This window comes from Eptesicus fuscus, chromosome 13 (assembly GCF_027574615.1).
Source record: "Eptesicus fuscus isolate TK198812 chromosome 13, DD_ASM_mEF_20220401, whole genome shotgun sequence".
In the NCBI taxonomy this organism is placed as follows: domain Eukaryota; kingdom Metazoa; phylum Chordata; class Mammalia; order Chiroptera; family Vespertilionidae; genus Eptesicus; species Eptesicus fuscus.
This window is the reverse complement of record NC_072485.1, coordinates 27324545-27350380: the sequence shown is the minus strand read 5'-3', so window position 1 is coordinate 27350380 and position 25836 is coordinate 27324545. Positions and strand designations below refer to the sequence as shown.

Below are 25836 nucleotides of genomic sequence, written 5' to 3'. Positions count from 1 at the left end.
TTAAAAGTTCAGATACACTGTAGAATTAAACATTTGAAGTTGGGATCATCATAGCTATGTTGCCTATTAATTTTTTTAAATTGCCCTAAGAATGGCAGATTGATTTTAGTAAAACCTCCATATTTAAAACCAGAAATTGATGAAGTTCAAGAAGTTAATGAGCTAGAAATAAATAAATGTCTTTACATGATATATGATGCTTTGACATGTGGAATTTTCTTTTTCTTTTTTTCCATTAAGGAGTATAAGTTGAAAATACCAATGAGCTGAACCTTCAAGGAAATAACAAATTTCCAGGCAGAACATATTTAAAACACACAAAAACACCAGCATCTACACATATATTTAATGAGGAATCAGTCTACTCATGAAAATTATATCTGTTAGCCAAAATATTGGTTACAAAAATTTAGTTTTTAAAGATATTCCTGGTTAAACTAATTCTCACCCTTGCTTTTGAAGTGTATTACTATGCATGATGGATAGAGTTCAAGAGGTTCAGTTTAAGCTTGTAAATATGTTCACATTATTCCTTGCTAATCAAAAGGTTTCTCACTTGAATATAACTTTCAATATTGAAAATACTTGTAATTACCAGTAATTCTTGGCATGTCACAGCTTGGTATTTTGGATGAAAATATTTTTTCTCTCTCAAATATTTTGCACAGTGACATAAAGATAGGCAATTCTATGAAAGTTTCAAAAGTCATGGCTCTTCAGGAAAGAATATGGCACTTCCCTCATGTGCTATTCAAGGATATGTCCACTGGGTCACATGTAACAATTCTCTGCACAGATCAGTTTCTCCACTTTTTCCCTTCAATGAGGACAAATTGGATCATGAAAACTTCAAAATACACTTTGAAAATCTACTTGCTGCAATAATTCTACCATTTTCTGTTTCCAATGTATTACATTTCAAAGTATTTTTATGTAAATCTGCCTTAATTGGTTGTTGATTTGAGATAAAGTCTGACTACACGTTAATTTCTAACTACTTTCAATTTTTGTTCGCCAGTAATTTTACGCGGATTCCACATTTAGCAGGAACAGAACAAAACTTTCAGCTTGCAAAGCAAATTCAATCCCAGTGGAAAGAATTTGGCCTGGATTCTGCTGACTTAGCCCATTATGATGTCCTGTTGTCCTATCCAAATAAGACTCATCCCAACTACATCTCAATAATTGATGAAGATGGACATGAGGTAAAGAAAAAAGAAAAGAACCCCCCCCCCCATCTATTCTTTTCAAATACTTCCTATGAAAGAATGCACTATACATCTGTAGTTATTGATATAAATCAATATTATTGAAACTGGTAAATGATGCCTTGAATATTTCATTACCAGTATCAACTTTCTTATGCTGTTCGAATTTAATGCTGATGTTGGAAAGATTCTGAGAAATTAATATTTGATAACAGTTGATATTTTCTATTTTTTAGTATGTACACTAACTTAAACTATGAGATAATAGTAAGCTCCCAAACAACTAAAATTGATACATTTCTGAGAGGTTCAACTATAAAAGATACTGCATAGGTTGAGGGATGCTAGGAAAATCAGAGACCCAGTGTGCAATTTGAGCCAGAAAGTTTTTATTGGTTCTTAATGATTATGTCTCATATGGTCATATGGTCATGTGTTCAGCTCTGTACCCAGAACTCAGATGTGAGTACTTGGAAGGAAAGGCTATAACATATCTAGTCTAAAGAATTTACAATCTTGTTTGCAAGTTAGGGCACATACTTAAAGAGAAGACAGCCCTGGCCAGTTTGGCTCAGTGGCTAGAGCATTGGCCTGTGATGGAAGGGTCCTGGGTTTGATTTTGGCAAAGGGCATATACATTGGTTGCAGGCTCTATCCTTGGCATTGATGTATCTCTCTCACATCAATGTTATTCTCTCTGTTTCTTCCCTGCCCTTCCATTCTCTCTAAAAATCAATGGAAAAATAGCCTCCACTGATGATCAACAACAAAAAAAGGGAGGGGGGGGAGGTAATCCATGTAATTGAGCTATTTCTTATCATAAAATATATTCAGTATGAAAGCTCAGAGCTCATATATTCATTGCTAGTTAGCACACCTTAGTTTTAGAACTACCGTACCTAACTAAAATAGTCCTCCTCAATCCAGATAGCGTCCTTCAGTTCTTTTCTTAGCTGGAGCTTCTAAATTATATAAAGCTTCAAGTTTGTTTAGCTTGAATTAGTGGTCAAGCTTGATCAATAGTGATATTAAAAATATACATATGCTTAAATCTCTGTCCTGATCTATCAAATGTGGGGATTGTCTATGTACAATCAGGAAAATAGCTAATTTCCAGTCCCTTTTTCCTTCGTTAACTCCCAATTTTGACTGTAGCTTTGCTTTTGTTATTCCATTTCATTATTTTTGCCATTACAAACATTTATGCAAGTCCTAAAGCCTGTTACATAATATAAGCATATCATAGAAGTTTCCTTTTGGGGGTTTTCCTGAATGTTGTTAGTTGCCTAAAGCTTCTTAATTTTTTTTAAAGTTATATCACTAGTTTATTTTCATTTATGTTGTTTAAAATTTTATCTTTATTGTTGAAAGTATTACAGATGTCTCTTTTTTTTTTTTTCCCCTTTGCTATTGACTCCCTCCACCCAGCACCCCTCCACCCCCCTCTCAGGCCTTCACCACACTATGGCTATGCAAATCCTCCTATATAATAAAAGCCTAATATGCTAAGTGTCCAGTCGTCCAGTTGTTCATTCAACCAATCAAAGTGTAATATGCTAATGATATGCTAAGGCCACTCAACCACTCACTATGACGTGCACTGACCACCAGGGGGCAGATGCTTTGATTGGTAGGTTAGCTTGCTGCTGGGGTCTGGCCGATCGGGACTGAGCGAGATGGCTGGACACACCCTAGAGCCCTCCCACGTCCCTCCCTGGTCCCGATCGTGCACCAGTGGGGTCCCTCGGCCTAGCCTGCACCCTCTCACAATCTAGGACCCCTCAGGGGATGTCGGAGAGCCGGTTTCAGCCCAATCCCACAGGCCAGGCCAAATTCATGCACCAGGCCTCTAGTCTACACTAATAAAAGAGAAGGATGCAAATTGACCATACCTTCGTGATGCCCACCAGCCAATCAGGAATGAGTATGCAAATTAACCCAACAAAGGTGGTAGGTTAATTTGCATACGCAGGTGCCAAGCGGCCGGGGGCGGGGCGAGACGCTTGCGTCGTCACCATGGCGACGATGCAGGCATTCTGCACCGCCTCAGCTGCTCCGGGCCTCTGGGCAGCATGGTTAGATGGAAAGGCAGCTCTGGGCCAGAGCGAAAAGGCCGCTCTGGGCTAGAGCGAAGGTGGTGCCAGCAGCTACGGGAAGGAAGGCCCATTCTTGCACGAATCTTTGTTTATCGGGCCTCTAGTATCTAATAAAAGGCTAATATGCAAATCAACCAAACAGCAGAACAACTAGTTGCTATGACACACACTGACCACCAGGGGGAATATGCTCAACACAGGAGCTGCTCCCTGGTGGTCAGTGCGCTCCCACAGGAGCACCACTCAGCCAGGAGCCAGGCTCACGGCTGGTGAGTGCAGCAGCGGTGGCAGGAGCCTCTCCTGCCTCCACAGCAGCGCTAAGGATGTCTAACTGACAGCTTAGGCCTGCCCCCCACGGCCTAAGTCGTCATTTCGACATCCCCCGAAGGCTCCCAGACTGCAAGAGGGTGCAGGTCGGGCTGAGGGGACCTCCCCATCCCCGTGAGTTCAGGAATTTCATACACCAGACCTCTAGTATGCATATAAATTCCATGGTTAATCTCTCCCCTCCATCCCCCATCTTCCCTCTGGGATTCCACTAATTTCATTTATGTTTTTATCCAAGTTCCACCTGCACATAAAGAATCACAGAATCGTGTAGTTCTCCAAAGTGCCTTGCTTCCTTCCTAGTTCCCCCTTTCCTGAGGCAATCACTATTCAAACCTGAGTTGATTCTTTTGATATTTACCACTGTTTCCTTAAATAGCATGCTTATATTGGTTGTGTTTCAGATTCAGGCATTATCTTTTGACATCCTGATAGTTCAGCTCCATTTTTATCCCGCTGTCCTAACTACAAACGCTCTCTTACTGTCTCCCCAGTAAGGGGAGAGGAAGAGAGAAATATCCTTGCCAGAGGGAAACATTGATTATCTGCCTCCTGCACGGCCCCAACCAGGGATTGAGCCTGCAACCCAGGCATGTGCACTGACCAGGAATTGAACAGGTGACTTCTTGGTGCATGGGTCAATGTTCAACTATTGAGCAACACTGGCCAGGACAAACTGTAACCTTTATTCTCCTTTGCAACACAGACAAGTTCCACTTCCCACAGGCAACAGATATTAGTGTTTTGTAGATTCCAGAAATATTTTAAGTATATACAGACACATTTTTTATCTTTGTTTATGTAGAGATAATATATAATATAAATTGAACTACATATTGACTGGTTTATCATAACAAATAAATAGAAATTTGAAAGCCAAAATTGTTTTAGTTATGCTCAGAATAGTTAATTTGGGGCTATATTAGTGAATTTTGGAAAGTGAACAATGTACATTGGTATATAAGACTATATATATGACCTTTGAAAAAGTCACCCAAAATGATTATTTCCTTGACTTTAAAAAAGTTTTTGTAGTTGTTAGAATAACTCATAAATGCTTTAAAATCCACTTGCTCAGTAGTGCTATAAAACTGAAGATTAGTAAAAAGGCAAATCAAGTGAGACAAGCTTGAATACTCCCTTGGCTGAAAGACTTGCTGATGTAGTGACTTTGCTTCTAGACGTATTTTTATTGCAGTTTAGTGTATTTTCTTTTATAATCCTTCCCAGTGATTCAGATGAGTTTGCACCCTTTGTGGATACCAGAAAAATTATGAGAAATATGGGAGATGTGAGGATTTTTGGAGGATAGTAGTTTGGTTTTATGTTAGGCTCTGTCAGCCTCAGGAGAGGTAGCTTACTAGTGCTCCGGTTAGTACAATATGTCATCCCAGATTCACTCCCCAAATCCCATCACCTGTACTGCTGCACTGGCATAACGTTCAAAAGAAGTGGTGATAGCAGATATCCTTGACTGGAGGGAATGTTTTAATCATTAATTTTGATATTTGCTGTAACTATGTTAAGGAGGAATCAGATTTTTCAATTTCCAAACTACAAAAAGACATAAATTAACATAACCTATCCAAAAAAAAAAAAAAAAAAAGGAAAGAAGCATAGGGGGAGAAAAGGGGAAGTAAAATCATATAATAAAAAGGTGTAAGTGACCTTACCTACTATATATTAGTAACTACAAAATCATATAATTAGGAATTCCTTGGGGCAATTTGTTTCCCTTCTACTGCAAGCCATCACTTTTTGTAGGACAGGTTTATTTCTAGTTTATTCTTAATCCTAAAGAATGTTGCTTTTTTAAAAAATATATTTTTATTGATTTCAGAGAGGAAGGGAGAGGAAAGAGAGAGATAGAAACATAAATGATGAGAATCATCTATCGAATAGGCTGCCCCATACTGGGGATGGAGCCTGAAACCCCTGCATGTGCCCTTGACAGGAATTGAACTGGGGACCCTTCAGTCTGCAGGCTGATGATCTGTCCACTGAGCCAAACCAGCTAGGGCAAGGATGTTGCTTTTGGAAGACTCAGCTTTTATGCAGAGGTCTCCTGTTACACTCTATTATTTGGATGGGCTCTAAATTTGTTTTTTAATGCCTTTGCCCTCCCATGGAGTCCTAGGCTTTGATAGATCCAGCTAAGGGAAAAATTATTTTATTGCTCATCTCAGAATTCCTGCTTTCATGTTATTCTTTTAGCTTCTGATTCTTTCCTAACCTTACCCCCCTCCCCCAATTCAGTGATACACTTAAAAATATAATACTGTATGTTTGGTTCAGTGTTTTAAGCTCTTTTCAGAGTGAATGTTGTTTATATATCTAGATACTATCAGATATAGATTCTCCGCAAAATGTAATTTTTGTTATTGAAGTGAACTTAATATTTAATGTGTTCCTAAGCTTTTATCTTTGCATTGTTCTAAGTCTGTGGTCGGCAAATTGCGGCTCACGAGCCACATGCGGCTCTTTGGCCCCTTGAGTGTGGCTCTTCCACAAAATACCACGGCCTGGGCGAGTCTATTTTGAAGAAGTGGCATTAGAAGAAGTTTAAGTTTAAAAATTTGGCTCTCAAAAGAAATTTCAATCATTGTACTGTTGATATTTGGCTCTGTTGACTAATGAGTTTGCCGACCACTGTCCTAAGTGACTATGATTACCATACAATGTTGCTTTTTATTTTTAGAATAAAATGTTTCTTCTAAAACAAAAGCTGGTATATATAGATTTCCTCAGGGTCTGTAATTTCTTCATCTCATAAAAGCCTACCATAGCTTCTAGCACAGTGCTAGGTGTTTGATATGTATTCTCAAAATACTGAAGGATTGATTAACCCTCTACTGACAAAAAAAGATAATACACGGTTATCCTTATTTAATTGTAGAATCCAAATTTTACCTGATTTACTTCTGATTATTCCATTTCTCTAGATTTTCAACACATCATTATTTGAACCACCTCCTCCAGGATATGAAAATATTTCAGATGTTGTGCCACCTTACAGTGCTTTCTCTCCACAAGGAATGCCAGAGGTAAAAATCTAATGCAATAAACAAAACAAAACAAAACAAACAAACAAACAAACAACAGCACCCCTCATACATCCAGGCAATAATTAAGGGGCATCCAGGCAATAATTAAGGGGGCATTAAAAGGTTTTCTTTTTTTTTTTTTTAATATATTTTTATTGATTTTTTACAGAGAGGAAGAGAGAGGGATAGAGAGTTAGAAACATCGATGAGAGAGAAACATCGATCAGCTGCCTCCTGCACACCCCCCACTGGGGATGTGCCCGCAACCAAGGTACATGCCCTTGACCGGAATCGAACCTGGGACCCTTGAGTCTGCAGGCTGATGCTCTATCCACTGAGCCAAACCGGTTTCAGCAAAAGGTTTTCTGATACATTCCAAATTCATCCTTTTTCACACTTAAGAAACTAGAATTTCTTACTAAAAAAAAGGAATATTTATTATTGTGTTCATAGTACATTTTAAGATAAAATTTACTATGCATAAATCAAAATGTACATTTATTGACTTTTGACAAATTGATTTTTGACAAAATTTACTATGCATAAATCAAAATGTACATTTATTGACTTTTGACAAATGCCTATACCTGTGCAATTCAAACCCCATCCACATATAGGCTATTACTAACAAAAGTGCTTTATGCCCCTTCTCAATCAACTCCACACACCCCGAGGCAACCAATGTTCTGATATTTTTGCCACTGTTGATTAGTTTTGCCTATTCTAGAAATTCATATAAATGGAATTGTATAGCATGCAATCATTTATTTCTAGTTCTTTTTGCGAAGCATAATCTCTGAGATTCACATTTTAGCGTTTATCAGAAGTTTGTTCCTTTTTATTGCCAAGTAATTCCTATTGTATGAAAATACAATATCCTACTGTTGTATAGCACTGAAATTTTCAAATAATTCAAATAATCATATTGTTGCCATTTTCAAATGAAGAGCATGAATGTCCATTCTAGAGAGTCTTATGTGATTTTCACAGTAAAGCACTGTGCATACAGTCATCTGAAATTGTACAACTAACCCCCAGGTATTTGCACAGTATTTTGTTTTTTATGAGACAGCTATATTTGAAACAGTTGAATATAATCTATTAGTATATTTTTTACAAGTTTTCTCTCCTGCTATAATATTTAATATGAAGTAAATTCAAGTTTGAACATATTAATTTTAAAGTGCCTAGGATATATTCACAAGAAGTTGCTAATTGACAGTTGGGTATATTGAAGCATCACTCAATAGAGAGTTAAGGGCTTGGGCTATTATTGGAAACATCTTGAGTAAAAAAATCACATTTAGAATTACATTGATATTTACAAAACTATCTTCACCAATCAGGATTTATAGGGACAAGTTAATATCAGATAATGCCATATTTTTAATGAGAAAGTTAAAATTTATATTATTTTTTATTATTTTCAAATGTATTTGATTAATTAACTTATTTATAATTTTAAAATGTCACAAACTTAGAAGAATTTTTTTTGTTGTTGTATGAAATTTACTTTGAATGAATACTTGATATTTTACCTAATGATATAATATTGGAAAAAAAATTCCCTAAAATTATTACATAAACAGAATGTTTGCAATTATTTAATAATTTTATAATTGACCTGAGGTAGAAATAAGTGATATAACAGTCAGCAATATTGTTTCTTAAATATTTGTTATTCATCTCATACTGGTTTAAATATTACAAATATCTTCTAATTTTTTTTATTTGTTATTTACATTGTTCTTTATTTAAAATAAATCTTTAGTTTTGATGTTGTATAATTGTTATCTTTATGTTTATACAAGTTGGATCTCCTTTATTAATCCCCTCCATTATTTATAGTGATATGTTTGTATAAGTGGAATATAAAAAAGCACAAATACATCTTTATTATAAAAATAGCATAATACTACCAGATTGGAGTTAAATGTGTGTGTGTGTACACAAATGATATATAATAGCAAAAATTATAACAAATTTAATTTAAAATAGACATAAAAATAAATAAAATAAAATATAAAATACATTTTAAAAATCTTAAAGTTAAATGAGTGTGAACTAGTTGAAGAACACTGAAATTTATTGATCTGTGAAAATATCCTATCTAATAAAGAGGGAATATGCTAATTGACCCTCACCCTGTCGCAAAGATGGTGGCGCCCACAGCTAATAAGGAGGGAATATGCTAATTGACTGCCATGCCCTCAAAGATGGCAGCACTCACAGTCACAAGATGGCAGTGCCCAGTCCCCTCAGCCCCATTGGGGCTGCACGCACGTGGCTGCTCTGCACACCTGCCTTCGGAGTCCCCCAGTCCCCTCAGCCCCCCAGCTGCCTAGGGCCAACCCAAGGTGCAGGCAAGCCTCAGATGGCGGCTGCCCGAGGCTCAGGTAATCAGGGCTGGCTGAGGCTTGTGCTGCCAGCAGTGGCAGCAGCAGAGGTGTGATGGGGCGTCGCTTTCCCATGATCACCAGGTCGCCTCCCACCCCTGAGGGCTCCCAGACTGTGAGAGGGGGCAGGCCGGGCTAAGGTACCCCCCCTCCAGTGCATGAATTTTCATGCACCAGGCCTCTAGTCCTATCTAATAAAGAGGGAATATGCTAATTGACCCTCACACTATCACAAAGATGGCGGTGCCCACAGCCAATAAGGAGGGACTATACTAATTGACTGCCCTGTCCTCAAAGATATTGGCACCCACAGCCAATAAGGAGGGAATATGCTAATTGACTGTCCCACCCTCAAAGATGGCAGTGCCCACAGCCACAAGATGGCGGTGCCCAGTCCCTTCAGCCCCCTAGCCACCCAGGGCTGCCCGAGACTCAAGAAACCAGGGCTGGCTGAGGCTTGTGCTGCCGGCAGTGGCAGCAGCAGAGGTGTGATGGGGTGTCGCCTTCCCCTGATTGCCGGGTCGCCTCCCGCTGCTGAGGTCTCCCAGACTATGAGAGGGGGCAGGCCAGGCTGAGGGACCACCCCTTCCAGTGAATGAATTTTCATGCATCGGGTCTCTAGTTATGTATAAATAAACATTGTATTTCTGGATGGGAAGACAGGGTTATAAGGAGGAAAGTATACCCACATTAGTTTTGGGTTTTTACTGTAAAACTCCCTAAATAATTTTTGAACTTTGACAGAATTATTCTACTCATAAAAGAGTCATAGTGATTATTAATGCACATTTTTTAAGTATACTTAAACTACTCCAGATTAATAGGAGGACCTAAGGAGCATGCAATTCTTCATGGGACTGCTATTTGTATTCAAATATTAGATGAGTTTGCTGGATGGTATGCCTCACTGGGTCCTCTATAACCCAGCCAAAGGAGTGTTAATTCTTTTAAAATTATGTCTGTTTGTCTGTGTGTTTAAGGTATTTCCCTGTCAGTAATTTTGAATCTTCATCTGAATCATCTGGAGTATGAAATTCTGGATTTTGCTTTAGCCTATTTGAAATTAGCAATTTGACAATGTCCATAAAATGTAGTCTAATCTAGGGGTTCTCAAACTTTAGTATGAATCAGTGTAATCCAGAGGGTTTGTAAAACTCAGATTCTGGTCCCTACCCCCTGAGTTTCAGTAGGTCATAGGTGAAGGTTGAGAGTTTGTTCCCACGGTCCCAGGTGATGTTGATTCTGAGGGTTCAAGAACCATGCTTTAAAAACCACTGGTCTTGCCTCTCAGTTTTGTGTTCTATTAACAAGAGCAGAAAGATGGAAGCTTGAAAGAAATGGAAAATTCTAGGTTAACAGTGCAAGATTGTATTTATTTTCAGTCATAGAACAATGGTGCAGTGTAAATTTTACAAGGTCATTGTCTGAAAACAAAGCTTTTTTCTAATTCACAGTGGCAACTTGCATATCTATCACAGTGTTTTCATTTTCAAAGTCTACTGTCACTTTAAAACTACTGTCTTCCTTAGTGCCTTCTCTATTATAATTTGTTTTGTGAAAACTGCAGATTTATCAAAAGATTGACAAAATTTATAGAGATTTAAAGCAGTAGTCTTTAAATAGGGATACATTTCAAGTAGGATACTTAAAAACAAAATTCACTAAAATCGAATTGCTTCATTACTCTGTAGTCACAAGTAGAATAAGAGTGAACTCCAAAGAGGCCTAACAGTGCTAAATCAGACATACAGAACTATCATTAATAGTGCATTAACATTGCATTGTATTAGGAGAAATAAAAGTAATCCTTTTACTGAAGCAAAGATTCAATTGCCACCTTTTCAATAGACTTTCCTTTCCTCCTTTTTATTTAAAATGGTCCTGCCTGAGTACCAGTTCATTGTTTGCCTACTCTATTTAAACTTTTTTTTAAATATATTTTTTATTGATTTTTTACAGAGAGGAAGGGAGAGGGATAGAGAGTTAGAAACATCAATGAGAGAGAAACATTGATCAGCTGCCTCCTGCTCACCCTCCATTGGGGATGTGCCTGCAACCAAGGTCCATGCCCTTGACCGGAATTGAACCTGGGACCTTTCAGTCCGAAGTCCAATGCTCTATCCACTGAGCCAAACCGGTCAGGGCTATTTAAACTTTAAAAAAATTTTTTTCTACAGCACCTATCATCTTTTAAAATACTGTGTCATTTACTTAGTAACTTTATTGTTTATTATCTGATCTCTCCTTCCACAATTGTGTAAGTTCCTTCAAAGTCAAGAATTTGGCATATCTCTAATTCCTAGAACTCTACTGAGCACATAATAAATTCATATATATATATATATTATTTATATATATATATATATATTTATATTTGTGAAATCTGAGAATACACTTGGAAACAACTTCATTTTAGTATCTGTTATAAATTTGTTGTGCATATGCCATGAGAAATGTAGTCAAAGAGGGAAACAAAGATGTTAGAAATCGTCTAGGGACAGGGGCTTCAAGCTAGAATGTGTGAAGACTTTCCAAAGGCAGGCATGGGACCATTTTAAAGAGATGAGTTGCATCATCTGTTTCTCAGTGTACAGTGTACTCTCGGATGGAATTGGGAATTAGCCTGTGGTGAGATCCTGCTGGTACTCTGTCACCATCTCCTTATTTATAGTCATTTGTTTTCCTCTTATTAATGAAAGACATCCTCCACCCGTTCTCAAACAATATAAAGCATATTTTTGATTTGTAAAAGAATCCCTGTGGCTCCACACAAAGAGATGGTAGTGCAAGATTCTAACAGCTGGCTGGGTAACAAATGATTTGACAAATCATTTTTCAAAATTAAAGCTGAGCCTAATTGAGTTTCCTACTGGCATCGTTAGAATTAACCTGTATAATAGATCAGTGTATGATTTGGGGTTTATATCTTGGAAAGAATTTAAATAATTTAGTGAAGATTTCATGACAAATATTTTTCATTCCTATCCCAAGGTTTCTGAGAACTTTTATCTAATAACAGGAAGTGTGAACAGAACTGATGCTGAGTCCTGTCTCATTCTAGCAATAGTTTGTTTATTCACAGATCCATGGCCTAATTTTTAATATTTCATAGCATCAAGAGACATTTTTCAAGTACAATTTGATGCTTAAGTACTATTTATAAAAAATTGCAATGATGTTGTTAGACTCAGTTAGATACTATTATTATTATAACTTACTTCTGGAGAATTTTCATTACACAGATAGCCTGTCATAGGCAATACTTTTTTATTGTTTTGTTTTGTTAATCCTCACCGAAGGATATTTTTCCATTGATTTTTAGTAAGAGTGGAAGGGAGGGTGGGTAGGGGAAAAAGAGAAAGGAAGAGAGAAACATCAACATGAGAGAGACACATCCACTGGTTGCCTCCCCCCATGCACCCTGACCTGGGCTGGGGATTGAACCTGCAGCCTAGGTATGTGCCCTTGACTGGGAATAGAATCCTTAACCCTTCAGGTGTGGGCCAATGCCCTAACCACTTCCTAACGCTGGCCAGGGAGGAAATACATATTTTTAAAAATTAAATTTACATGTTAATCAAGGGACGTTTGCCAGTGATTAATAAAAGACTTTCAAGCATACCCAGAGACTGAAATGGAATTTACTAGTAACATGCTAAATGTTAATTAAGTAGTGTTCTCTTGGGATCGATATTTTTGGCAGGGAGGAGAAGGAAGCTGGATTAAGCAGAGGGAGAAGTTTCACCTCAATGCCAGCTCACGGACACCCTCAGCTGACAGGATGGGCAGCTCTGGAGTCAGAATTGCCCATCATATTGGTCCTGGGTTGGACTAAGATGTCCAGGTCTTTAACACTTCCACGTCAATCAGTCATTGAATGTGTTGCATTCTAAAAAAGGACATGACTTTGAGCAAGGTGACTGTCTGTAGCAAACCTTGAGGAAGGGGCTGACACCAGAATGCTGTCTGCTGAGAGCCTTCCCTGCAGCTGGAGCAAGAATCTCTCACTGAAGGGAAATCTGGCAGCACATGCCAGAGCCCAGCACAGATACATTTTACTTTAGAGGAAAATGTTTTGGGGGAAAAAGGGACAGAAGTTCGGGGGGGGGGGGGGGGAAATCAATGATAAAATTCTGACTAAAGAGAATAGTGTATTTCTGTATTTTTAAAATGATGATATTGAATAGTAAATCATAATAGTCTTTAAATTCTTTTGGACACAAAAAGTGAGGAAAAATTCCTTGAAAAATGTTAATACTTATATACTGAAAATTGCATCATTTACAACTCCTTAAAGGTATGATAAAAAATTTTAGATGCCAACTTAAAAATATTGTTTTTCAAAGTCAGTGTAGGAAGTAGGTGAGCAAAATACGTTTGAAGACTATTGATCTAATCTAAAAGGCCATTTTATAAATGAGAGTCCAGTCATATGCCACTTGGGACATGTTCTGGAAAGTGCATTGTTAGGCGATTTCATCATTGTGTAAACATCATAGAGGGCACTTCCACAAACCTAGATAGTAGAGCCTATGACACACCTAGGTTATATGTTATGTCTCTGTTGTCTGTGCTGTCCCTCGTTGACCGAAATGTCGTTATGTGGCAAGTGACTATATTGAAACTCAGAGATGTTGTAAGACTTACACATAATCATACTAATGATGTGAAGCCAGACCGTAGAGCAGTGATATTACTTGACCTCTGACCTTTCTCCCTTACCTAGTGATTGTGAAGACCCATTAAGCTACCGTTTCTATGCAGGAGGCGGCTGGCTGATATGGCACTCTTCCAGCAATCCTCTCCCTCTCCCTTCTCTCTCTAAAAATTAATAAACTATTCTTTAAAAATAAAAAATAAACATTAACTGATTGTACTTTTTACATTTTTTCAGCAGTGTGTTAGGGATTCACAGTCTCCACATCCTAGAGAATAATTTGTTTGGTCAACCATAATTTATTTAAACTTTTATTTTATAAGTTTGTCATGCTACTTCACTCTTTGATTGTATTTTTTTCTAGGAATTAATGGTGATCCTTTTCTCAGAAGTGTATTTGCTGAGTCTATATCTTTGTTAAAACATCTTATCATATGTTCTGCCTAATGTGCTATGAGTTCTGGCAATCTTCTTTAACAATAGGACAGTGGAACAACAAAGATGGATGTTGGAAATTCATTGTGTGCCTTTTTCACTTTAGGAAATAAACGTTTTTTGTGTTAGTAAAAAAAAAAAAAAAAAAAAGCTACCATTTCTGAATATACTCCAAAGAGAATAAAGCTCTCATCAAGGACTTCTTAACCTAAGGTATCTGGACCCCTTTAAATTGCATGCAGCAATGTGTATATTTATATACATTTCCTTCCTGGGAAATACTTCTATGGCTTTATAGCTGCTATAGAGGAGACAGATATATTAAAAACAAACAAAAAAACTTGCTGTTAAATTCCTATGTCTAATCCAGCTAATTGCCTTCTGAATGCAAGTTCTTTCTCTCTGAATCTTTTATCTGAGGCTCCTGCTTCTCTGACACTCCTGTTTGCTCTTGCCTCTTCTCAATTTCAAAGATGTGAAATAGTGCAGAGCAACCTGCTTGTATTCAGTTTTACTTGTTCTAAGTCATGCATGATCTCAACAGGGTGATCTAGTGTATGTGAACTATGCACGAACGGAAGACTTCTTTAAACTCGAGCGGGATATGAAAATCAATTGCTCTGGGAAGATTGTTATTGCCAGATATGGGAAAATTTTTAGAGGAAATAAGGTAAAAATCATCTCCTTTTTGTTCTTCACAAATATAAAGTTATATTGTGTCATATGTGTAGAATCATATCCTTAAAACTTTTTGAGGATCATGATCTCCTCATGTTCTGTAACATGCCCACCTTATAGTGAGGACACCTCTGCTAGCTCATAAGACCGGGTTTTCGTTTTTTTAATATATTTTTTATTGATTTCAGAGAGGAAGGAAGAGGGAGTGAGAGATAGAAACATCAATGATGAGAGAGAATCATTGATTGGCTGCCTCCTGCATGCTCCCTACTGAGAATTGAGCTCATAACCCCGGGCATGTGCCCAGACTGGGAATCGAACCTGTGACCTCCTGGTTCACAGGTTGATGCTCAACCACTGAGTCATGCTCCTGGGCTAGACAGGGTTTTTTAAAAATATTTTTATTGATTTCAGAGAGGAAGGGCGAGATAGAAACATTAATGATGAGAGAGCATCACCGATTGGCTGCTCCTGCATGCCCCCCACTGGAGATTGAGCCTGCAACCTGATCATGCACCCCTGACCTTAATCAAACCCGGGACCTTCCAGTCCACAGTCCAACGCTCTATCCACTGAGCCAAACCAGCCAGGGCTAGACAGGGGTTTTGATGGGCCATTGCAATGTGGCTAGTGTGATAGATAAGGGAGGATAGAGCAGATTTTTTTTCCATGCCTACAAATTATGCCTATGGTCTACAAAGAAGTGTGTGCTGGATTTGTTGTTAATCTTGATTCAGCAGCTTTTATTATAATATTAACTTTGAAAATATTTACTACCTTTAATTTTAACACATTGCGGACCAATAGTTTTATTGCTAGATTTACCCAGTGGCCAGATAAGTTTCTATTGAATGAGTACAAAAAACGTTTTACATAAATATTGAAGGCATGCTTTAAAATTAAATACCCGTTGCATTTCAAAGTTATTTATTACATGTTCTTACAAGCTAATATCTTTTAAAGATTCTTGTGATTGACCACAAGCTTTAGAACAGAAAATGAGAATTCTTGTGATCCATCTGCAATGTGTTAATATGAATTGTTATAGGTAATGAAAGAAACCAGTTTATATATACATAGCAGTTTTTAAAGTTATGATCACTTGATTTGTTATATATATATATAAAATAAAAGCCTAAGTGACCACTAAGGTGGAATGACCAGAACAACCAGTTGCTATGATGCACACTGACCACCAGGGGGCAGATGCTCAATGCAGGAACTACCCCCTGATCCCCTGTTGGTCAGTGCACTCCCACAGGGGGAGTGCCACGCAGCCAGAAGCCAGGCTCACAGCTGGTGAGTACAGTGGCAGTGGCAGGAGCCTCTCCTTCCTCCGGGGCAGCCCTAAGGAGCAGCAAGCAGGAAGGCGGTAAGGAATGAGGGGTCCCGGACAGCGAGAGGGTGCAGGCCTGGCTGAGGGGACCCCCCTCCTCAGTGCACGAATTTCATGCACCGGGCCTCTAGTATGTGTGCGTGTGTGTGTGTGTGTGTGTGTGTGTGTGTATGTGTGTGTGTGTTTTTTTTTTTTTCCTTGGGAAATTAAATTTCAGAGGTATTCCCTTACAACCATAGAAAACAATGGGAATCTGGCAGGCTTGTTGTGCTTTTAGACTAGTGACTTGTGGAAGAAAACAGCAAGTACTTGCTACCACTAATGGGTACATTATCCGCATGTGCTACTTTTAGGGCTGACACTTTTGAGCCTGTAGTAGGGTGGGAAAAAGCCAGTTCTCTGTGAATTATTCTTTGTTGTAGGTCTAATGATAAAAGGTTAAAAATAAAAAGTTTGGTTTCTTACTTAAGGATAATTTTGAGAATTGATATAACCAGATTTGGAACAACCAACCTGTAGTAAGAGACATTGTGTTTCACAGGTTAAGAACGCCCAGCTGGCGGGGGCCAAAGGAATCATTCTGTACTCAGACCCTGCTGATTACTTTGCTCCTGGGGTGGCATCCTATCCAGACGGTTGGAATCTTCCTGGAGGTGGTGTCCAGCGTGGCAATGTCTTAAATCTTAATGGTGCAGGCGACCCTCTCACACCTGGTTACCCAGCAAATGGTGAGCCATCAGGCCTTCATTATCATGGGAAACTTCACACTTTAAGTGATTTTATGAAAGGACTTCATTTGACAACATAGTATGTCTTTTTCTTATTCTATTTGCATCTAAGAAAAAAATAATTAAAGAGGTTTGAACTCTGAACATTATCAATTCAGTTCCCTTGTTCCTTGTTTGGAACCCTTGGGCCTGATGGGTTTTGGAATTCAAACATTTAAAAGTAATGCGGTGCATATACCATACATTGTGTAATACTTAAAGAGAGGCTGGGACAATAGAGGAAGCAAGCATAGACATATTTTTGCAGCAAAATGTATGAATAATCACACCAAGCTGGGTTACAGAAGTAGTATGAGTAGCCTGTGTCTGCTTAAGTCAGATTTTGCTGTCAAATGAATTTACGTCAAATCAGGTTGTGTTGCCAAGTGACTCTCCTCCAAATGCATGGTTTTCATAGTTTTGGAATTTCACAATCGTGGATAAAGGATAGTAGAACAGAAGCTCTATAACCCCCTGAAATGAGACATTTAGAACACAGAGTCCAGAAAATGCTTATTGCATCTTTGCGATATAAAGACAATATGATAACTTTCAAGGAGTGTTTCCTAAAGGCCAGCTCTTCACCTGCATTAACAATCCTTCGAGCTTGGTAGTATTGTTCTCTCTATTTGACAGAAGATGGACATGAGGCTAGGAGAAGGAAGCAGTGTGCCCCAGATTATGACACCACTAAATGAGGAGTGGGGGTCCAAAGTCAGGCAGTCTGGCTCCAGAGTCCACATGCTTGTCTGGTGCTGAGATAGTTCCCTGTACAACTGTAGATCATTAACAAAGGGAGTGAATTCATTTGAATGTGCTTAGTTTGTGTGGTTTAAAACTAACTGAGCTGTATAACTTGGATAAAATCTGTTGCCAAGTGTCTGTTGTTGTTGTTGTTGTTTTTTAATTCTTTATCTCTTTATCAAATTATAGATTCCTCTAAAGCTTATGTACTTTGACTTTGTAAATCACATAAATATACTGGGACTTATGTCACCCTCTAATTTAAAATGATATTTTTTAGGGAGGAAAGTCATGTTATTGAATTCCCTTTGGTGCTGTATTTCTTTTTAAAAAATATATATTTTTATTTTTATTTATTGACTTGAGAAAGAAGGAAAAATATCAATTTGTTGTTCCACTTATTTATACATTCATTGATTGATTTCTTGTATGTGCCCTGACTGGGGATCAAACCCATAACCTTGGCATATTGGGACAATGCTCTAACCAACTGAGCTACTTGGCCAAGGCCTGCTCTGTTCTTTAAAAAAAAATTTTTTAACTTTTTATTATGGAACGGTTCAAAAAAATATATTATACATAATATACATTACATATCACATATAATGCATGATCAGAGATAATTACCAACAGTCAGTTGTCAATCTTGTTTCATCTGTTTATCCCCATTTATTTGTTTACTAGAGGCCCGATACACGAAATTTGTGCATGGGGGGGTGTGTCCCTCAGCCCAGCCTGCACCCTCTCCAATCTGGGACCCCTCGAGGGATGTCCAATTGCCAGTAGGATTGGGCCTAAATGGGCAGTCGGACATCCCTCTCACAATCCAGGACTGCTAGCTCCCAACTGCTCGCCCGCCTGTCTTCCTGATTGCCCCTAACCTCTTCTGCCTGCCAGCCTGATCACCCCTAACCACTCCCCTAATAGCCTGATCGATACCTAACTGCTCCCCTGACAGCCTGATTGCCCTTAACTGCCCTCCCCTGCAGCCCTGATCACCCATAACTGCTCTCCCCTGCAGGCCTGGGTTCCCCCTCCTCCCCCAACTGCCTTTCCCAGTTGCCCCCAGCTTCCCTCCTCTGCCTGCCTGGTCACCCCTAACTGCCCTCCCCTGCAGGCTTGATCGCCCCAAACTGCCCACCCTTTCAGGCCTGATCCCTCTCAACTGCCCTCCCCTGCTGGCCATCTTGTTACAGCCATCTTGTGTCCACATGGGGCAGCCATCTTGTGTTTTGGAGTGATGGTAAATTTGCATATTACTATTTTATTAGATAGGATAGAGGCCTGGTGCACGGGTAGGGGCCAACTGGTTTGTCCTGAAGGTTGTCCTGGATCAGTGTGGGGGTTCCCTTGGGGTGTGGGGCAGCCTGGGCAAGGGGCCTGTGGTGGTTTGTAGGTTGGCCATGCCCCCCAGCAACCCAAGTGGAGGCCCTGGTATCTGGGATTTATTTATCTTCTATAATTGAAACTTTGTAGCCATGAGTGGAGTCCAGGGTCGGCCTGGGTGTGCGGAAAGTTTGGCTTCCTCCATTGCCGGGGAAACCCAAGCCTACTGCTTGCTCTGTGGCCACAGCCATCTTGGTTGGGTTAATTTGCATACTCGCTCCTGATTGGCTGGTGGTCATGGCTTGTGGGTGTAGCGGAGGTATGGTCAATTTGCATATTACTCTTTTATTAGATAGGGTTTATTGTTATTGCTCTAGAGAATTTTAAAACAAATGTCACATGACCTATTGTCATTTTACCCATAAAAAGAAAAGATTTTGCAATCATGTGAAGTTCTTAGTAGATAATTTAAAATTTTGGGGGAGAAAAAAGAAAAATTGCTTTTACTATTTTTTAATCTAAAGAAATGACAGAATGTACATTTGTATTTTGAAGTTGAGTTTACAAGCACTAAAATTCACAAATCTTTAGAGTTCAGTTCAATAAATTATAAAAATCGCATATATCTATGTTACTCAATATAAAATACTAGAGGCCCGGTGCACGAAATTCGTGCACTGGGGGGGTGAGGGGATGTGCCCCTCAGCCCAATCTGCACCCTCTTCAATCTGGGACCCCTCAGGGGATGTCCAACTTCCAGCAGTCGGACATCCCTCTCACAATCCGGAACCGCTGGCTCCTAACCACTCACCTGCCTGCCTGCCTGATTGTCCCTAACCCCACTGCCTGCCTGCCTGCTCGCCCCTACCTTGATCTCCTGCCAGCCTGATTGCCCCTACCTTGCACTCCCCTATCAGCCTGATCACCCCAAACTGCCTGTGCCTTGGCCCCCCGTCTGGCCTCCCTCTGGAGGCACCACCCCCATAACCCCAATGCTGCTGCCACTGCAGTTGGTTATGGCTGCCTGAGCCTTGGCCTTTGTAGCCACTGCGGCTTTGTCTGGAAAGATGTCCGGAAGACAACCACTCTAATTAGCATATTACCCTCTTATTAGTATAGATTTGGGGACCATTAAAACCACGCAGAACTTGAAGAAAACACATGGCCCTGGTCAGTTTGGCTTAATGGAGAGAGCATCGGCCTGTGGACTGAAGAGTCCAGGTTTGATTCTGATCAGGGGCACACATGCCTGGGTTTCGGGCTCAATCCCCAGTAGGGGGCCTGGGGCGGCAGCTGATCAGTGATTCTTTTTTTTTTTTTTAATATATTTTATTGATTTTTCACAGAGAGGAAGGGAGAGGGATAGAGAGCTAGAAACATCGATGAGAAACATCGACCAGCTGCTTCCTGCACACCCCCCACCGGGATATGTGCCAGCAACCAATGTACATGCCCTTAACCGGAATCGAACCTGGGACCTTCCAGTCCGCAGACCGACGCTCTATCCACTGAGCCAAACCGGTTTCGGTTGATCAGTGATTCTTATCATTGATGTTTCTATCTCTCTCTCCCTCTCCCTTTCTGAAATTTTAAAAATATATATTTTTTTAAAGAAAACACATCATCTTCACTTTGGGCTTTGTCATCTTACAATATCCTTTGTGCAGTGTTTTAACTTCCCTCAACTTTCCTTTACCCACCTTTAAAGTGCAATCTATTTTGGGGAAGATGATCAGGAAAGTGATTCCAATGGGTAGAAGTTTTTTTTGGAGGGGATGGGTCATGAAGATATTTAAAAATTGAGCATGGTGATGGTTGTACCACTCTGAATTTACTTTAAAAAACCAGTTCATTGTACACTTTAGGTGACATGTACAGTATATGGGTTATATCTCAACAAAGCTGTTCTTTTATTTCTTTTTAAATAAAGACCAGTCTTATAATCAGTTGCAGATGTTTTCAGAGGCCCCTCAAGATTTGCTCACCATGTCCCAAATCACGGCTGTGATTCCCAGTTGCCTCCACTCCTGGTGGATCTGGATGGTGTGGTTTGCAAAGGAGAAGGTGGCAAGAGGCTTATGGAATTTCGGCAACCCCATTCCCCCGGTCTCCTCATAGGGCACCAGGGCCATTCCCACTGGGCCAGCTCTGCTCCCTTTAACCTGTTGGGCAAAAGAATCCTGCGTGCTCTGGCCAGAAAGTGCATTCTTTCTTAGGTGGCCCGGATGCTTTTTTTAAGGTCATTTTATGGATTCAAAAGAATAAACAGAGATGTGGAAAGCTTTTGTCAAAATCCTTTCACATGGTTCTTCCAATCTCATGGGAAATGAGATGTGGCTCTGAATTCATCCCAAAGTGTGTCTTTGGGCAAAAGCACTCAGAATGGTACAACTCCTGCAGAATGCCCCACTCACTTTGCTGTCAGGACTCAGGGGGGCTTGAGGGTGAGCGAGGCGGCAGTGCCAGCACAGGACCTGGGAGAAGGTAGCGCTTTCTACACTGCCCAGGCCACGTGGACTACAGCAGTACCTGCCCAGGTGGGCAGGGTGTTTCTGCTGTTTTGTTTTGGTCTGGCCTCCACCCCGTCAGCCACGGACCTGTGCCTGCACTGCGACTGAATGGTTTGATGGCCCTACTTTTTGGTGGACAGTGGATGCACTCCCAGAGACTGGCAGTTAGACTCTGGTGGCTTCTGAGTCCCTTGCGGGGAGAGCCCGGCCCTAGGTCAAGAACAGACTCAGGCATCCTCGGCCAGGAGGCCTCCTTGGGCTAGGGGCCGCCACAGTTTGAAGGCTGGCCATGACCCCAATCCTGGCAGGGGTCTCCTCTGGGGTGCTGGCAGGCCTGGTCTAGGGCTGAGGGCGGTTTAGAGGCCGGTCATGCCCCCGATCCTGGTGGGGATCTCCTCTGGGGCGCTGGCAGGCCTGGGTTAGGGTCACTGGCGGTTTGGAGGCCGGTCACGCCCCCGATCCTGTTGGGGGTCTCCTCTGGGGTGCTGGCAGGCCTGGGCTAATGGCCACCCTGGTTTAGAGACCGGTCAAGCCCCCGATCCTGGTGGGGGTCTCCTCTGGGGCGCTGGCAGGCCTGGGCTCTGGCGCCGCAAAGGGAGAGGTTCCTGAACCTGCTTCCCACACACCTAGGCTAGGATCCATCTTGTAGGAGGCGGCTTCAATGCCCGGGGTCGGTGACCAGGTCCTCCTGAGCCTCGCTTTCTGGGCTGCAGTCCCACGTCTCCCAGTGCCCCAGCCACGGATGCGCCCACGCAGTTGCCCCCACCACCAGCCACCTCAGCGCAGGCCACAGCAGCTGAAGCCAGCCTCTTGGAAGCCAGGCCACCACACCCACCACCCCTAGTAGCTCTCTGCTGTTTGCTCTGTGCCCTGTCCACTGGGGTCGGGGAGTGCTCCCAGCCCAGAGGCCCTCCCTCCCTCCGCAGCCTGGCCTGGGAAGCTGGCCTCATGCTGGGGCTACTATGCCAGCATGCCCACTCGGCTACTATGGGTGCGACACGGGCCCCACGGAGGCCAACCTGGAGAACGTGGACCCCAGCTCTGCATCCGGCTGCTGCAGATGGCCTCGGTGGTCAACTACCACCTGCTCCTTCCACTGGCCCCATTGATCCCTCTCAGCACCAGCCATTTAGGCGAGGGTGGCGATCGCCGGGGACCCCGCCCCGGGAGGCTGCTGGCCGTGCCCGGCCAAGCCCCCCCCGGGTCCCAATGCAGCCCTGGACACCGGGGAGGCTGCTGGCCGTGCCCGGCCACGCCCCCCCGGGTCGCGATGGGTCCCGGGACCCCAGGGAGGCTGCTGGCCGTGCCCGGCCACGCCCCCCCGGGTCTCGATGCAGCCCTGGACCCCGGGGAGGCTGCTGGCCGTGCCCGGCCACGCCCCCCCGGGTCGCGATGGGTCCCGGGACCCCCGGGAGGCTGCTGGCCGTTCCCGGCCACGCCCCCCCGGGTCGCGATGCAGCCATGGACCCCGGGGAGGCTGCTGGCCGTGCCCGGCCACGCCCCCCCCGTGTCGCGATGGGTCCTGGGACCCCAGGGAGGCTGCTGGCCGTGCCCGGCCACGCCCCCCCGGTCTCGATGCAGCCCTGGACCCCGGGGAGGCTGCTGGCCGTGCCCGGCCACGCCCCCCCGGGTCGCGATGGGTCCCCGGACCCGCGGGAGGCTGCTGGCCGTGCCCGGCCACGCCCCCCCGGGTCGCGATGGGTCCCGGGACCCGCGGGAGGCTGCTGGCCGTGCCCGGCCACGCCCCCCCGTCTCGATGCAGCCCTGGACCCCGGGGAGGCTGCTGGCCGTGCCCGGCCACGCCCCCCCGGGTCGCGATGGGTCCCGGGACCCCCGGGAGGCTGCTGGCCGTGCCCGGCCACGCCCCCCCCGGGTCGCGATGCAGCCATGGACCCCGGGGAGGCTGCTGGCCGTGCCCGGCCACGCCCCCCCGGGTCGCGATGGGTCCCGGGACCCCCGGGAGGCTGCTGGCCGTGCCCGGCCACGCCCCCCCATCTCAATCCAGCCGGGGACCCAGGGAGGCTTCTGGCTTTTCCCTACCACGCCCCTCTAGGGTTGCCATCGCTCCCCAGGACCCGGGGAACTAAGAGGATTTGGCGGCCGCCATCTTGGTTTTCTCAACGGCCATATAGGCACCCGGAGTCCCGCCCCCTGCCTCTCGCAGGTCCAATCATGGGCATAGCGGAGGTGCGGTCAATTTGCATGTTACTCTATTATAAAGTAAGATAGGGCACTTCCATGAGTTCAGAAAGTTCTGGTTGTTTTTACTGCACACTCAGTAGCACCCACTTTCTGGTGTCTGATACCATTGGTTAGTTTGCCTGGTTTGGGGCTTAATATAAAATGAATAAAACAGTATGTATTCTTTTATGCCTTGCTGCTTTTACTCAGTATAATGATTTGAGATTTATCCATGTTATATCAGTAATTTGTTCTTTTTTTGTTGTTAATCGTCACCCAAAGATATTTTTTTACATTGAGTTTTAGAGAGAGTTGAAGGGAGGGAAGGGGAGAGAAAAAGAAACATCTATGTGAGAGAGACACATTGGTTGCCCCCTGCATGCACCTTGACAGGGACTGGCGTTGGAACCCACAACCCAAGTTCATGCTCTTGATAAGGAATTAAACCCGAAACCCTTTGGTGGGCAGACTGATGCTCTAACCACTGAACACACCGGCCAGGGCAGTAATTTGTTCCTTTTAATAACTGAGTAGCATTGTATTGTGGGACTATACTACAGATCATTTATTCATTCTCCTGTTGACTGACACCTGGACTGTGTCCAGTATTTGGCTAAGATAAATGGGCTATTATAAGCAGTTTGCATGAGTCTTTTCATGGAGATATGATATGTTTTCATCTTTTTGAGAAACAGAAATCCTGTGCCATAGTGCACATTTCTGTTTAAAATTGCTTTTCAAAAGAGTTATCCAATGTGACTGCACAATTTTATACTCTCATAAGCACTGTATGAGAGTTTCCGCCGCTCTGCATTCTAGCTAACGTTTGAAATTGCCTGTCTTTTTATTTCAACAATTCCAGTAGATGCAATATGAAAATATGTTTAACATGACTTACAGAAAATATTTTGAAAAGGGCTGACTTTTTATTCTTTCAGAATATGCTTATCGACATGAAATCCCAGAGGCTGTGGGCCTTCCAAGTATTCCCGTTCATCCGATTGGATACTTTGATGCACAGAAGCTCCTGGAGTAAGTTTGTAAGAAACAATCAGATAGAGTACTTCTCTTTATTGGTAATCTTCAACTTTTAACTTTTATCTCTGAGGTGGGTGAAACACTTAATTTTATCACCATTTTATAGAATAATGGTTCTGTTCTGGAATTTACTTTACATATCAGTATGTCCTGTGTGACAGCTGTGAAAATGAGCCTTTCAGATCTCCAAATGCAGGGAGCATAACTGATCAATTGCTCCAGCCACTGTGCCTTGAAATGCATCACCCTGTTTGTGTCAGGGCCACGCTTCCCACAGCTGCTCCCAGTCATCGCCTGAGGGCCTCAGGGATGCTAAACCAGGCCCCTTATGGAAAGCACTGCTCTTCTGATGAGAAATTTTGGCCGAGGACTCCCAAACATCGTTGCTCAACTTGATGCTACCACCCACCCAGCACTCTTTTCTTCTTCTCTTTCTTTTTACCCCATATCAGACCTTCATAGGAGTCCAATGGCTTTCTCAGTCTTCCCTACATCCCTTGCTATTTTCCTCAGAGGTCTCTCCACTAATAAATCTCCTACTCATCTAATCCTCTTATGTCTACTTCTTGAGGACCTGGAATAACTCACTGATAACGATTTCCATTTTGTTTTCCTTTCTGTTCCTCTTCCCCCTATGTTTTCATTATTGAAATGCCTGCAAATGTGTTATTGCTTAGCCTGGCATTGGGACTCTTTCCCCTTTCTCACCCTGCTTTCTCGTGTCTGGATGTCCCTTGTTCTTCCTTATCCTTTAGGACTGGAGAGAACACTGACTTCTGAAAGTAGAATTGCTAGAAACCACAGTGTCTGGTCAGTTAGTCAGACACTGTGGTCCCTCGTGTCTTTGAGTTCAAGACATTCTTGATCATTTTATTTTAGGGACTATAATAAAACTCTATATAACTTAGTGCAGTGCCTTCATTTTTTACAGGTGAGGAGGCTAACATCAGAGAATTGGCAGGATCTCTCCAATTTAAGGGCACATTAAATAATAGTACCCTGGTCCTTTTATCTTTTTACTAGAGGCCCACTGCATGAAATTCGTGCATGTGGGGGGGTCCCTCAGCCCAGCCTGCACCCTCTCCAATCTGGG

At 42.3% G+C, this 25836-nt stretch overlaps 1 protein-coding gene across 2 annotated transcripts in view; it reads left to right on the top strand.

The window, feature by feature from the left end:
• The window catches only part of LOC103296988 (Putative N-acetylated-alpha-linked acidic dipeptidase), a 57718-nt gene that overhangs the window by 8348 nt on the left and 23534 nt on the right, over positions 1-25836 (top strand). For both annotated transcript variants that reach the window (XM_054724895.1, XM_008153609.3), the window contains exons 3-7: positions 1019-1205; positions 6574-6675; positions 14708-14833; positions 16719-16905; positions 24644-24737. In XM_054724895.1, coding sequence (XP_054580870.1) covers positions 1019-1205; positions 6574-6675; positions 14708-14833; positions 16719-16905; positions 24644-24737 — 696 coding nt within the window. The remainder of the gene's footprint in view (positions 1-1018; positions 1206-6573; positions 6676-14707; positions 14834-16718; positions 16906-24643; positions 24738-25836) is intronic.